Genomic DNA, 15,289 nt, shown 5'->3' with positions numbered 1-15,289 from the left:
TTTATGTGCAGTCATATTCACAAATGTATCGGATTTATTTAGTTAATGGATAACTACTTAATTTAAGCATTTTACCTTGCACAAGCAAGAATGCATGGCTTGAAGTCTCTCCAGCAATGTTCACGGCTTTGACCATAATGCTAGCAGAGTCCTCAACTGATACATTTCTAATCACCAATTCACAAACATGGTCTTCAGGCCAATACCAGTAAATACGCTCTGACTTCTCCAGCAAAACTCCATTTTTGAACCACTGGCACTCTGGATCGGGTTTCCCAACCACTCTAACTCTAAAGCGGACCTCTTCACTTTTGGAAACTGTTTGGCTCTGTATGCGTTCCAGAATCTTTGGAGCTTCCATGCTAGGAGACAGTTCGATTCTTTCTGGTTTGATTATGGGAATGGTAACTTTGCCTCTTTCCTCTTCTTTTTTCTTTTCCTCCTCAGACACCTCTTTGGTCCAATGAAGAAGTTCCTCTTTCCTTTTCCTTAGCATATCCTCATAGGATTCATCCTTCCTACGGGACTTGAGCTCTACGGCAGTGATGGCTTCATAGTAGCCTTCCTCTGTCCTACGCTTAAATTTGCTTTTCAGCTCCTCTGTCTCCTCTGTTGGTTTCTCATGGATGATTCTCTCAGTCTTTCTCAATTTTACTACTTCTTTTGGCTGAATAGCTTCAGGGGGTCTCTCAACTTTGACAACTTCAAAGGGAACCCTTCCATGCTCAGTACCAGATTCTGGAGCCTTCGGCTCAGGGGCACGGCGGAGGATAGACCTGAAGTCCTCCCTCTGCTGAATCTCCAGTTTCACACAGTGTTCAGCCACACCTTCAGGGTTCTCTGCCATTACTTTCACATCTCCTGAATCATAAGATTTGCAATCAGTAATCTCAAGGTAGTAAATACCATCATAGCGGAGCCTGAACCTCTTGCTCTTCCTGATGAGTTGCCCATTGAGGTACCAGTTCACCTTAGGTGCAGGGTATCCAGTCACTCTGCAGCGGAACCTGGCAGTCTGCCCTTCTAATACCCTCGCCGGCTCAGGGAGAAGAACAATCTCAGGCTTAGTCTTCTCATATGTCTCTTCAGTTGTGACTCCTGCAAGAGCCCCTTCATGGGCAATGCGTTCCATCTCTTCAATCCTTTGCATTCCCTTTCTACCTTCTGGTAGTTGAGACTCTTCCACAAGGCTCTTCTCATCCTTCACAATCAGGGTAGCAGAGGTCTGATCAAATCCATACTTATTTGTTGCTCTGCAGGTGATTACACCACTATCCCTATTGTAAGCCACTTCATAGTCCAGACTGCAGTAGCCAAACTCATTGATCATTCGCAGCCTGTTAGCTGCTGCCAGGGGTTTTCCATCATGCAGCCACTCCACTACCATGGTGGGGTCACCAATAGGAGTTAGCCTACATTCAAAATGCACAGCACCAAAATGCTTCAGCCTGACTGAGGTCAACTTCTTCTTGAAGTGTGGCTTCTGCTGCTTTTCTTTGTCATACAAGTCCCCTTCTTCCCACTGCTCCTGACCATAACGGAGATGTAAGGGCTCCAACTCTGGAGCTGCAATTTCTTTGGCTTTGTAGGTTCCCTTGGGGATGACAAGTCTTCTCTCAGGCTCTGGTTCAGCAGACTCCATTTCTATGTTGACCCTGCAGCGGGTGGTGTCTCGTCCAGCCTTGTTGATGGCTGTGGCTGTGTACCAGGCACTATCAGAGCCTACACTAGAGGCGATCTTGAAATTTGCTTCCCCTTTGGTGCCTTCAATCCTGTAATTAATTTTCACATTTTATTAAATTTCACAAATTATGCTCATGAGATGCCTATATGCCAGCTCAAGTTTAAAGTATGAGATGACAGGTATAGATAAAATAAAAGCAATATAAATATAAGTAAATGTCAATAAATCAAATTGTATGTCAGTATTATTAATATAAATTAATAAGATGTGCACAATAAATAACCTTTTTTAAAATTCAAAACTATACAATCTTGTATGTATTGTGTGTATTGCTAATGGGGATCCTAAATAAATAAATAAATAAATACATTTTCGACAACATTGCTATGACTGCTCTGCAACTTCAGCCAATATTTTCCACAACAAACACCCAGCCTTAATTATATATTATACTATAAGGTCAAGGAAACTTTTTATTTATGCCAATATAAAATTTTTCTTGCAAATGAAGCCAATTTAGGTTGTCTTCATGAATTTGTTTTAGGCTATGGACATCCTGCTCAAATGCGAGAGCTATGTTGCATGTACGACATAACTGGTGGAGGCCCTAAAAGGCGAAGTAAATTAAAAATTGCAGAAAAAGTCAGCCAAAAAAAAGTTTCTCTCGTGATATAATTATTGTACACCTTTCAGGGCTTCCATAGAGAAACATGTTTGTGTTTTTTTTTTTAATGTTATTTAATGTGTTTTGTCTACATTTGTTTACGATAATGGGAACAAGGCACTTACTTGATATTTGGGTATTTATGTGGTGAGATAATGTCGCTGTTTTTCAGCCAGACAATGTCAGGAAGGGGGTTTCCAATTGCTTTTACAGCCAGTTCAACCAGAGTTCCTTCCTTGACACTAATATTCTTCAGTTTCTCAATAAACTGGGGTCTCACCAAGTTTTCCTTAGCTGTGAATACACACATAAAATTATAGTCAACACAAACATTTTATTAAGTATCCTTTTTTTAACTAAACAATCATTTGCACAAATTATTCTACATTAAATAGCATCATACCGTCTACTGTGAGAGTCATGGAAATGGAAGTCTTTCCAGCTCTGTTCTGAGCCACAACAGTCCATTCCCCAGAGTCAGTGGGCATGGCTGGGACCACAATCAGTGACTGAACTCCATCCTCCTTTACCACAATCTTGTGAGTATAGTCATTGACCACTTGTTGTCCTGTAAAGGAGAAAGGAAAAACCTTCTAGCTGAACTTAAATATGCTTGTGCCTTAAATGATCTAACATTTTAAAATACAAGCTCCCACCATGTTACAATTTTCAAATGTAATATGAACATTTTATTTAGTTTTGAGTCAAATTTCACCCCCAAATAATTAAACGTATTGTACCAATGAAAAAGTACATTAACAATACATGCTTCAGTAGAGTCCTCTCTCCTCCCTACCAAAGCGGTTTCATTGCTGCTTCTGTTCAGTTTCTCAAGCTGGCTTTTGAAATTGATGTAAGTGAGAGGACAGCAGAGGAAAGTCAGAAAATCTTAAGTTTTGAAAAGATTCTGTACAACTGTGAAAATTCAGCACTGATTTTCTCCAATCTTAAATTTGTAGAAAAAGGCCTGAGATCAACCATTGGTCAAGACAGCCTGAGTGACCTCATGCTCATAAATGTGGAGGCAGAGAAAAGCGTACCTTTATCCTATAGATACATAGCTATTGTATGAGGTGGCAATAACATACATTTGATTAAACTATACTATATTATATTATTATGTGTACTCCAGGTATCCCAAGCACATTGCATATGACAAAATTTTAACGGTATAATTAAAATAAAAAATTTGCCCTTAACTATCTATTTAATTCACTAAATATCATCTTCTGTGACTGGATGATTTTAAATGGTGTTATAAGAGTCTAAATATTTAAAGATGATTATCATGGATTTTTTTCCCTCAAAAAAGTTAATACCTGCTTTTGAGAAAAGTTATCAAATACATTAAACTATGCATACACCACTCACCATTGTGGAACCAGAAGGTTTCAGGCATGGGTCTGCCAACCACTTTTAAGTCAAATCTGGCAGTTTGCCCCTCAGCACACTTGAAGGAGGAGGGCTTCATGACAAATACAGGCTTATACAGTCTCTCCAGCTGGGCTTCATCCGTCTCGTCCAGTCTACGTGATGGAGAGCGACCAGGAGAACGTCCAGGAGAGCGGCTCAGGGAGCGTGGTGATGTGGAACTGAGAGGAGACATTTACAAAGATCCATGCACAAAATGTGAAAAAAATTAGAAAAGGTAATGTCATATATACTCATCAGTTATTAAGGTATGTAGCGGGGTTGCGCACCATTCAGAATCAAATTGTGAATGTCTCTGCACTTCAATTTAAATTCTTGAATAGAATTTAAATCTATTCAAGATCTATTAAATCTATTCTTCTAGAATTTACCTTCTGCTCATTTGCATTCATGCCCCCTTATTCTACTGATAGAACTTAACTTGAAGAATCTCTAGTAGTTCACTTTGTTAATCCCTTTTATGAATGTAAAAGCCTCAATCAACTCACCCCTAAATTTCCTTTTAGTAAGCTTTAAGAGATTAAGCAGCTTTCCTCATAACATTTCCAATTCATACCAGGAAACAATTTAGTGGCCCAACTTTGAACCTTTTTCAGAGCTTCTACATCTTTCCTGTAGTACAGACCCCAGAACTGCACACAGTATTCTGTGGTCTGAAAAAGGTATTGTATTACATAAATATAACTTCCTTGGATTTATACTCAATACATTTGGCCATATATCCCAGTATTTTGCTGGCCTTTTTTTATTGCTTCAGCACAATACCTAGAACCTGAAAGATTTTGATCAACTATTACACCCTTTTTTCCAATTGAGATTTTTGTTCCTCCCATGAAGTAGTCCTGCTTATGTTTTTATTTCACGCAACTTTGAAAGAACATGTAGAACTTGTAGAACTACATTTAGCCATATTGAATTTAATTTACCAGGTTTCTGCCCACTTCTGGATTCTGCATAAATCTTCTTGGATTACTTGGATTTCAAACTGTTATTTATTTCACACAACTTTGAAAGAACACGTAGAACTTGTAGAACTACATTTAGCCATATTGAATTTCATTTACCAGGTTTCTGCCCACTTCTGGATTCTGCATAAATCTTCTTGGATTACTTGGATTTAAAACTGTTAGCTAAACCTCCCACTTTTGATTAATTTAAAAATGTAATCCCTTTGCGCAGATACCAAATCTGGCCAATCCTTGCTCATTTATGTGGTGTTTTATTTCAGGCTTTATAACTCCTGGTATGAGCATCACAGAGACTTATATTCACAGTTTAGAAAGAACTAATGTGCCACAAAAGCAATGCAGAAATGAAGTTGTACTCCTTTCGTTATAAATTAAATAATGACAGCCACATATGTAACAGGTAAAACAATGCATGTCCTGGATCATACACTCATTGGCCACAAATTAGCAAAATCTGAGGGAAATAAGCAGAACTACTATAGATCTATGAAGGAAAATGAAAACAGTGTACCCTGGCATCCTTTAATGTCTCCAAATTTATCCATTACATTTATTTAAGCTGCCAAAATGCCTAAATTGTGCATTGCAATGTATAATAAGATAATCATAACAAATGATCAAGTTCCATAACAAATCTCAGTGAAAATCACTTTGCATAATTTTCAAGTGAGAATTAGGCTACTATCTTTTCGTCAGTACACAGTCAGAGATATCTAGGGGTCCAAAAACCTATCCAGAACATCTCCGAAAATTAATAAAATGCTTTTCATACATTTTAAAGCATATACTGTACATTTGCACACTATGATGGTTTAAGATGAAACATTGATATCACAATGTTGAAATAATGATGTGGAATGATTTCACAAGAATTCCTCTTGTTTATTTTGCTATTCAGTGAGCAGTGTTTTTCACCGCTGTATTGGCATACCTTCAGACTATCATTGGCTTTATTTTGTTGCTATGATGGAATTTTTGGCAGTGAAAGAATATTTGAGGAACTCTCAGATAAATGCTATTGTTTAATGTGTCAAGCTAGTTGCAGATGAGACTGGGAGGGGGGTCCACCGTTGTCCTTACGCGACAACGGTGGCAATTTGCCATAGCAAATTCCGTATTTGCCATAGCTGTTGTGTATCTTCTACTAATAAAGCTATAAGTAAGCCACAAGCCACCCTTACCAAAATTTTGCTTTCAAGATTTTATTAATGTTCTCACTATTAAAAGCAGCCTTGACAGCTTCCATTGGGAAGTCTGTACCTCCCTACCCTTTTCACTCTCTAATCTCCCTGCCCCCAAGTCCCAAGTTTAAATAATTCAATAAAACTTTAATACATTCCTCTGATATCCTAACTAGCAGTTAATGCTATGTTAGTACTTGAAAAGAATTGCAGTTTTTATACAAACTAAACTTTTCAACTAAGTTTAAAAAAATGAATCCATCACATACTAGTATATACCTGTAGTATATCTACTTATTTATTGTGACTACCTAGAGTATGTTCAACTCATGAATTGAATGGGGGCAGATTTTATCATTCTGAATTCCGCACAACCCAGGTATGTAGAACTGCCTCATAGGTTTCTAGAGAGATGCGATGTAAAATTTTAATACTAAAACCACTTTTTCTCCTGTAAGTAATCAGTAGCATTAAAAATGGATGACTCTATTTTTAAAGATGCAGATAAATCTTACCGGATTCTCTGGACTGCTTCAGGTTGTGGTATGTAGGGCTGAGCTCCGACTGGTGCAGTGGGCTCCGCGTACAGCTTCCCTGAGCTGACAGAACTTGCCTTCATGTTACAAGCCAAGGCAGTGTAGACACCTTCATCCTCTGGCAGCACCACTGGGATACGCAGACTGGCCCTCCCATCCTGGAGAAACTCCATCTGATATCGACCACCATGCCTGATGCGCTTGCCATCTTTGTACCATGCAATCTGTAAAACAGGAATAGTGAGTGCAATTCAGCTAATTTGGCCATTCGGGTTGAATTATGTACTGGAAATAGGCTTGCTGGTATCTGTCTTTCACTGGTGTTGTTGATAGACGTTTTTCTCTACAATAAAAAAATCTAACCAAAATGAACAATGCAATCTTTGAGGAATACCTTGGGCAGCGGAGTTCCTGCCACTTTGCAGTGGAAGGTGACTCCCATGCCTTCCAAGATCCTGTAGCTCTTCACAGGAGTGTCAAAAGTTGGCTCTACAGCCTCCTGTTCTGTCATGATCATCTCTTCCCCATCTTCAGTCACCAGTTCCTGATACGTTATCTTAAGAAGGCGGAATTCAATCTCGTGGATTATCCTCTCCTCAAAAGCAGAGATCTGGAGTTCCTATCAATGAGAAAAACAGTATAAATAATCCCTTGCAATACACATTGTAATTGTTTGTACATTTATTTTTTTACCTTTATAATTTGTTACACTTTATAAATATGAGGCACTTTTTTATTTGTTAAACTTTATAATATGACACATATTTTCTACATCTCTTTTCCTCTTACTATCTTTGTTATCCTGACTCTTTATTTTTGACTATCATACCTGCTCTGAGACGAAGGTCCTCATCATCTTCATCTGCTGAGTGGTGCGGATCTGCTCTTTCCCATATTCGCTCACAACCACAGGAGGGATATCAGCCACTTTCGGCTCCTCCACCATTGTGGTTACTTCAGTCTTAAAAGTCATCTCATATTTCTTCATGTAGGCTTCATATTCCTCTGTGAAAGAAAACCCCAATGTGGAATGTTGACAGACAATTAAGTGCCATTGTCAAGATTTGTCTATATAATTGACAAGTTGTTTGGAGTCTTGAGTTGCTGTGTATGTCAATTTTTCCATAAGCGTGTATTGTTTAACTTTTAAATCTAGTTATTTTTATGCAACTGACCTTCTCCTAGAAGGTGAGCAGAGGCAGAGGCCTCTCCCAGCCTATTCCTGGCAATGATTGAGTACTCTCCAGCATCATCAGCAAAGGTCATGGAGATCTCCAGCCTGCACTCCCCAGTTTCCTTTTTGTAAATCACTTTGTACCTAAAATGCAAGTAATAAATTAATTTAATTTCAGTATAATTCACAACTCTAAACCCTTTGCAATAAAAACTGAAAAAATTAAAAGTCATTGAATAAAAGTACCTATATCCAGTGGTAAGTGGCATTCCTGCCTTCTTCCAGTATATATGGGGTTTGGGACTGCCCCCAATCTGGCACTCGAAGGCGATGCCCCCACCTTCCACTAGCTTCTGCACAGTGGGCTTCTTCACGAAAAAGGGAGCCACCTCTGCTCCTGATTCCACAGTTTCTGTGATGCCGCTTACTTCTGATATGGTTTCGGCTTTGGATTCAACGACAATGCTAAAGAGACATTTCAAAAGCAAATATGAATGTAAGAAGAAAATATTGCTGATATAAGTTATGTCTATTCTGCGGTGTAAATACCCAATGACTGTATGTACAGTTTATGTATACATTTGCGCGACTTTCTTGGTTTGTCCACCTTTTAGAGTTCATAGAATGGAAAGTTATGAATGGTACTCACTGTTTCTGCTCAGCAGTGTCAGTGTATTCAGAAACAGTTGTAATGTCCTCCCTGCCCTCAATTTCCTCTGAAACTGAAAAGGAAGAGGATTGTTATGTTATACTTGCTCACCATAAAAGACATAATTTTGGCAGATAAAACCATACACATTAGAAGGGCATGCATATTTAATAGAGTACCATTTAGGTTGGTCAGCAGAAGTATCTCACTTTTTCTAAGCCACAAAATATAATCAGTACAGGTCATACTAGGTCTGGTGATCAATAGCATGGTGATTTACATTGTGAATATAGCTGCAGGTAGCAATACCTGGGATTCAGCCATGCACATAAACATTACCGTACACCACTTAACAAGTTGCCAAAATCAAGGTAAACAAGGTGCAAAAAAATAAAGTAAAGTCCAAAACTGGGTGAAATGGCTAATCACATTTCAAAAATAGTGATAATCCAAGATTGCACTGACAGAAAAGGTACAGATGTATGTTCCAGATGAGGAAAAATCACTGCAAGGGTGTTATATATGTCTAAAAGACAACAGTGAATTTTCTTGAATTTATGAATTTAAAAAAAATACTGTGCTCAATAGCACCATCATCTGACTCAGTTGGACCAATACTGTAGAGTTGGGCTAGGGATGTGAGTGCCAATTCAGCTGCCAAATTTTGTCTATTTACAACAAAAGAGTTATTAGCATTTTTGTAATATGCCACATGTACATCCATTTTTTTTTGCCTTACTGCAGCTGTTGTATTTGTACTGATTTTATTTATAATAACCTTTTAGAGGACCATCTAATGAATAAATTGATGGAAGTCCTATATTGATATGTCAAATGGTCTAAGCAGAGGTTTTTTTTTTTTCCTAAAAAGGTTTTTCGTAAAATTCAGAATAGCAAAAAATCAAATGGTGGAAATTATGGATCCTTGAGGCAAGTTTGTTTGGTATGAATCTGGGAATCTGAGGAAGATTTTGAAGAACTGCAACTGCAAACTGCAAAACAAGTTATTGCTCAAAGTTCACTTTCATCCTATAGTACCACCATTTGGCCAAACAGGGTAAGTTTTATAACCAGAAACGCACATGGGAATGGGAATCAACCTGCTAAATTTGGTTGCGCTATGATGTACAGTTTCTGCAGTGCAAGCACTTTTACGGCAGAAAAATAATTTAAAAAATAAAATAGATAAAAAACAATAATAATACATAAAGAAATGATTTTTTTTTTTAAATAATAAAAACGGAAATATTAGGATTCTAGCACGTGCAGTGCTTAGACCCCTAAAAATGCACATTGTTAAATGATAACATTTAAAAACCATATACAAATTTGTTCTTTTGTTCTGTAAATGCTTACTGACATTTTGTGACTCAGTTACAAATTTGGTATACCTCTGAAACCAATAAACCTAAGCTTTACTTTTCTTATTTTTAAATTCTCCAGCAGAAAACAACAATTTGTTTAATTAAAATTGTACAATATATTTGTATTTTTTTTTGAGCCTCTTTGTGAGGCTGTCAGAGCATCACATTTCCCCTCAGATAGTGGGTGTTTTTCACAAGTTGCATCTGGGATTCAAAATGAAAGAACACTGTTTTACTTACACCAGTGTTTCCCAAACATTGAGTAATTCTGGTGGCCAAAATAGATTTGCCCCCAAATACATTTTTGTATCAAGTTGTTTATTTATGTAAGCAACACCCACTAATCACCACAATGCAAATGTGGTTCAAAATGAAAAAGCATACGTGAAACAAAAGTTAATTTTACTGTAGCACAGAATTATATGTTTTCAAGAGAGTAATCTGTTACTCTGGGATTGTTATTTTGTCAATGAAATGTGACATCATAATAATATCCAACCAGGATATTTTTGTTGCTATTGATAGCTTGGATGTCACATCTGGTTATGGTGTTCAGCAGACCGTGGTTGACGGCTGAAAACATTTTAAATTAAGTATTCTTTTTCCCTGAAAACTGTTATACATTTCACACAATTTAAAGGCAAGTTCAGATCAAAGATTCTCAACACAGCGACCTGCAAGTGGCGACATGTCGCAAAAAAGGTTTGCAACATTATAATACTGACCTATTCACATCAAAGCAACAAGATGAGATGCTGCTTTTGGCTACCATAATAATGATTCTATCTTCCTCCTTGTTTCTACTTGCAATTACTATCTATAGGTCAATACAGCGAAATCTGACAAAAGTAGTAGCGATAGAGAGATGCTTGCTGTAGCAGTACTGCTAATAAATGCAAGGCTTCATAAGAGCTGAACATCCAGTGCTTGGAGGAGGATGTGTGTGATTCAGCACCCAGTGTATGGAGCGTATGCACAGCTGTGCAGTATGCAGTACGCTCACCGAAGAGCTAGTGTCGCTGCTGATTCGGGATGAGACTAGCCGTATACCGCGCACTCTTTAATTAATTACCGCAGTGAATTTTTTTAACTTTGTCGCCCCCTCCCCCATCCACACCACCGCCCATTAAAAAAAAGATTTGATGGGAAACACTGCAAACCAATTTTAGAACAGAAGTACATCAAAACTTGTTTCGTGCAAGCACATTAGTTTAGCTGAACAATCAAAACCTAAGAACCACAAATCGCAATAAGAAAGAAATAGGCAGCTTCTTATATATATATACATATATACATATAGACATTCTATAATTTCATAATTATGCTATTGCATTATTTTTGGTGTGTAATTGGTGAAATTCTAATAATATTTAGTTATAATAGTTATAATTGCTATTTGTTCATAAAATGTCTAACAAAAGATTACCAAATTGCACCATTTCATTAAAGAAATGGCACATGTAGCAGGTCTCCGACAGCTGGCCTCAACAAATTGGATATCTTTAAGTGGGATTAAAGGTTTTACCACTTCAAAGTCACCAGTGTTTTAGAACCCCCCAACTACAAACCAGGCCTCCTAAACCATGTAGGGCACCAGCTGCCATTCCAATGTTATATTTGCTTTTTTAGAGGTGACTAATACTACTAACATCAATCTGTGGTTCTTAATGTAAGCATGTTTTACTTTTTTCAAACCATGGCAGTAAACATTCATCTTGTTGTGCTCAATACCTTGGACAAGCAGGTAGCAGGAGGTGCTGACTGTTCCCGCCTCGCTGGTGGCTGTGCAAGTGAAACGTCCACTGTCCTCAGCAAAAGCCTCACGGATTACCAGACGGGCGTATCCATTCTCATAGGTAATCTGGAAGTCAATGGAGCTCTCGATTCTGTAGTCCTCCCTGAACCACATGATGCCTGGGGCAGGGTGACCAGATATCTGGCACTCCAGTGTCACAGATTCTCCCTCAATGACAGTCATATTCTTCAAGCCCTGAAAAAAGTATTTTGTCAATCTGGGTGCCAATTTTCCTCAAAGTAGTGAAAATTAAAAACCATTTTGCAGTCTACTGTGTGATGTCTTCAAATAATACTTACAGCAATGAGAGTGGGTGGCACCACGGCAGTTTCAGCAGCTGAAGGAATTGTAGCAGTCTCAACAACCTATGAAAAGCACATTTTTGTCAATGATACAGAATATTTTTTAATTGATAAAGATGATTCTGTTGGAATGGGGGATGGGTAGGAAAGATATCACAATGAAGAGTTCTGGATGAATTCAGAAAATTGTGAAGTGGAATAAACAAAAGAGGATCACAGCTGCAGATGCTAAGAAGGCGGGGGATGTTGCTGCAACAAAGCAGGGTCAGGTCCAGGGGGAGAGTGGCTTACAACCAACTGTGAGGAAGGAATAGTTAGGGGCCAGTAATGTAGGAATCCACAAAATGTTAGAGTGACTAGTAAGGGGAAGCAACCTGGGCTACAAACCTGTTGCTCCCATTGTTCATACTTCTGCTCCATACCCCCTGTAAAAGAAGTGCCTGTATCTTTCTGTAACTGGGTTCCCAAATATGTCTGATATCTTTCAGAGGTTTCTTTAAAGGGAGATGGTACTGGCTCAGGCATTTCTCTCGTCTCCACAGTCTTATGAGAAGGAGGCTTGACGGGCCTGATGATCTTTTGACCAGCAGAAGTAGAGGATAACTCTTTCTGCAGTGTAGCAATAGCAGAGCCTGCTATTGACACCTGACCAACCCAAGAACAAAAAATGAGTCTCAACACATAATTCTTAGATTTTTGTCTTTTTGTTCTTTCTTAAGCCAGACAATGGAAATCATTCAAGTTAGTTTCAGCATGAATGGGTTGAGTGGAACCATGGGCAATAAGACCTTTATCTTTAGTAAAGAGACAGGAGAACATTTGTTATGATGAACATAATGAAATGAGTATGTCATGAAGAGTTAATGTTGTTGAGGAGTTTAGCAAGGTGAGAAAAATACACACTAGAACCACACCACAGCAAAAATGATTGTAAAAGTTAAATAATTAGGTGAAGCTCAACATATCACAGTGAACAATACTTGCGGGGAAAAGGTTGTATGTCAGGCAATCAGGAACGTATGCTTTAGTCATTGAGGTTAGCCTAAAACTGTCTCTTCTCACTAACTCACTGAAATATGCACCCAGCATTTGGTGCCATCAACCACTACTGTGGTATTCAAGTGTGGCCACCAAACTATTACAGCTTCCCCACAAAACAAAGGGAAAATCTTTTCACATAAATTCACTTTATGCTGTTCTTTTACCTCACTTTTCTTCTTCACAATTTGGAATCATATTTTGCATATGTAAACTCACCATTTTTCTCACCTGCCCATCATTAACATATTACAGACCAAATTATATTACAGGAGAGGAGGTACCAATCAGAGGACAGGTACATCTCTCACTGATGACAACTAGTAACTGGTGGGTTTCCATGTTAGGAGAAATAATGCACCTGTGCCCCCAAGGAACATTTAAACCCACTCTACTCCTGGTGGATAACTAGCTATGCCACTGTGACTTCCCAGACATAAAGCTGACTAGGCCCAAACTAGTGATTATAGAGAACTGAGAGCCCTTTCTTACAAAGCCACTCAGGACCTGTATGTTCCACTGTTTGCCTGATATTTCCCATGCTTACCTCGTAGCTATGGTCAGGTTTAGGAACAGTAACTTTTGAAACAGTGAAATGTGGAATTGGGGAAGGCGCAAGTGCAGTGTCCACATGGGTGATGGTTTCTTTACTTCCTTCGATCTAAAGCAACCAATAGAGTACAAGTTGAATGATGATAACCACTTGAAATGTTACAAAATAACAATGCTGTACTGTAGTGAAAGCATGTCATTGTTCTAAATGAAAAGACATCGAACCTGAGCAAACTCGGCACTCTTTTCAGCGGAAGGGATTTGGATTGTAGGCATTTGCACAGCCTCAGTTTTCACCATCTCAGAGGTGACTTGCTGCTCTGTAGACTGTACAGTTGCAGACTGCTGTACTAAGTCATGCTGTATGGTCCTCTCTTCAACATGACCACCCTCTTCATGCACAGGCATTCGAATGCGTGCTTGGTCAACAGCAGCTAGCACTGTGGCCACTGCCTCCGCCTTTTTCCCACCCTCACCCTGGAGACAACAGGCAGCATTTGTGTTCAAATTGCACATCACCATGACTGTTAATACTGTCTCTGTAAACATATGAATTTAAAATATTCCAGAAACCATTAATTGGTAATATGCAAGAGTTAAAACTCTATAAATGACTTATTTCCAAAGCTAGCGAAAAAATACATATACGTATACTATAAATTTGTCTGAGCGGTATCTATTAGGATGATGCAAGCTATCACGTGACTTTGAACGCATGCTTTAAGGTGCTGGTCGAATTACTACTGTGTGACATTGGATCTTGGAGATAAAAAAGGGATGTGAGATGTAGATGGGTAAAGACAAACATGTCATTGCTAGCTACCTGCTCCTGAACCATCTGTGTATCTATGGCTGTGGAGCTTTCCATTACTCTGTGTTCTGCCACAGTGCTGACAGCCTCTTTCCCTCTGGCCTGGTCAGTAACAGCAACCGCTGTTGCCACCGCTGTCATTTTTTCGATGTCCAGTGCACTCTTTATGTCCCCAAAGTAAGTGATAAGAAAATACAGTTAGACTAGCAATTCCATAATAATTCAGAACAATATAAGACAAAAGAAAAATGAAAGAATCTTTTTTCTCAACTAGGTTGTTTAGGAAGCTTATTCCTTTATAGGGAACAGGAAGCTATACAAATATGTCACCCTCTCCCAAGACTGATGCAATGTCTGATGCTGTTACTGTAACACTGTAGTGATTACAGATGTACAGTTTGCCTGCAAAAATTGTAGGGAGAGGATAATGGTTTGGGCGTATAGGCTAATGCATAGGAACTGTGTAGCACAATATTATTTAATGTTGTGATACTGGATGCAAAATAAGTCAAGACTTAAACTATTAAAACATAGTTTAACTTTTTTTTCTCACATCAGCTGCCCACATCAGAGAAATCAAGGAAATGAGCATATACTATTTCCGTTTGCATAGCCTAGATTTCTTGGCAACCTTTTTCAGTCTTGGACCAGCAGCATGTCAGTCAGTGATATTACACTTACAGCAATCATTATCTAGTTAATACTAAATGTTCATATTCACAGATACAAGTTAGCTACAACAATGCAATGCCAGCTAAACTTTGGTTAGTACTAACATTATTAAGTCCCTGCTGATGCTTTTTTATTTATGTGTACATAATTTCATATTTAAAAAGCATCTATAGATGGGTGTTAACACTTTTGCGAGGCTCTGTACAAAAAGTGATAAGCACAAAAATAGTTTTGGTGGGCAATCACTCCATAGACAATCAATGTGTGAAATAGTATCAAAAAGGTACAACCTGCAATACAAAAATCATTCATTTTAGCAAAACCTGCAACTTACAGTCATTGACCATATTGCACGATAATGATACCAACAAGATACTGTACCAATAACAGCTTATTCAACCACTCTGGTTTTTGACAATGCTAGGTCATAAATCTGTTGTCATTAACTTAATAGACCCAGAATATGTA

General features: G+C 38.3%; 1 protein-coding gene across 1 annotated transcript in view; it reads right to left on the bottom strand.

Annotated features, from left to right (window-relative positions):
- The window catches only part of LOC118222801 (titin-like), a 202,142-nt gene that overhangs the window by 174,213 nt on the left and 12,640 nt on the right, over positions 1-15,289 (bottom strand). The window contains exons 8-23 of the mRNA XM_035408658.1: positions 14,162-14,311; positions 13,564-13,815; positions 13,334-13,447; positions 12,136-12,393; positions 11,746-11,811; positions 11,383-11,641; positions 8,288-8,360; positions 7,885-8,103; positions 7,640-7,782; positions 7,294-7,469; positions 6,859-7,083; positions 6,444-6,688; positions 3,720-3,940; positions 2,752-2,916; positions 2,474-2,642; positions 76-1,772 (exon numbers count right to left, since the gene is read on the bottom strand). Coding sequence (XP_035264549.1) covers positions 76-1,772; positions 2,474-2,642; positions 2,752-2,916; positions 3,720-3,940; positions 6,444-6,688; positions 6,859-7,083; positions 7,294-7,469; positions 7,640-7,782; positions 7,885-8,103; positions 8,288-8,360; positions 11,383-11,641; positions 11,746-11,811; positions 12,136-12,393; positions 13,334-13,447; positions 13,564-13,815; positions 14,162-14,311 — 4,432 coding nt within the window. The remainder of the gene's footprint in view (positions 1-75; positions 1,773-2,473; positions 2,643-2,751; positions 2,917-3,719; positions 3,941-6,443; positions 6,689-6,858; positions 7,084-7,293; positions 7,470-7,639; positions 7,783-7,884; positions 8,104-8,287; positions 8,361-11,382; positions 11,642-11,745; positions 11,812-12,135; positions 12,394-13,333; positions 13,448-13,563; positions 13,816-14,161; positions 14,312-15,289) is intronic.

The sequence above is a fragment of the Anguilla anguilla genome, chromosome 3 (genome assembly GCF_013347855.1).
Source record: "Anguilla anguilla isolate fAngAng1 chromosome 3, fAngAng1.pri, whole genome shotgun sequence".
NCBI lineage: Eukaryota > Metazoa > Chordata > Actinopteri > Anguilliformes > Anguillidae > Anguilla > Anguilla anguilla.
The sequence above is the reverse complement of the archived record's forward strand: the minus strand, read 5'-3'. Positions and strand labels throughout refer to the sequence as shown.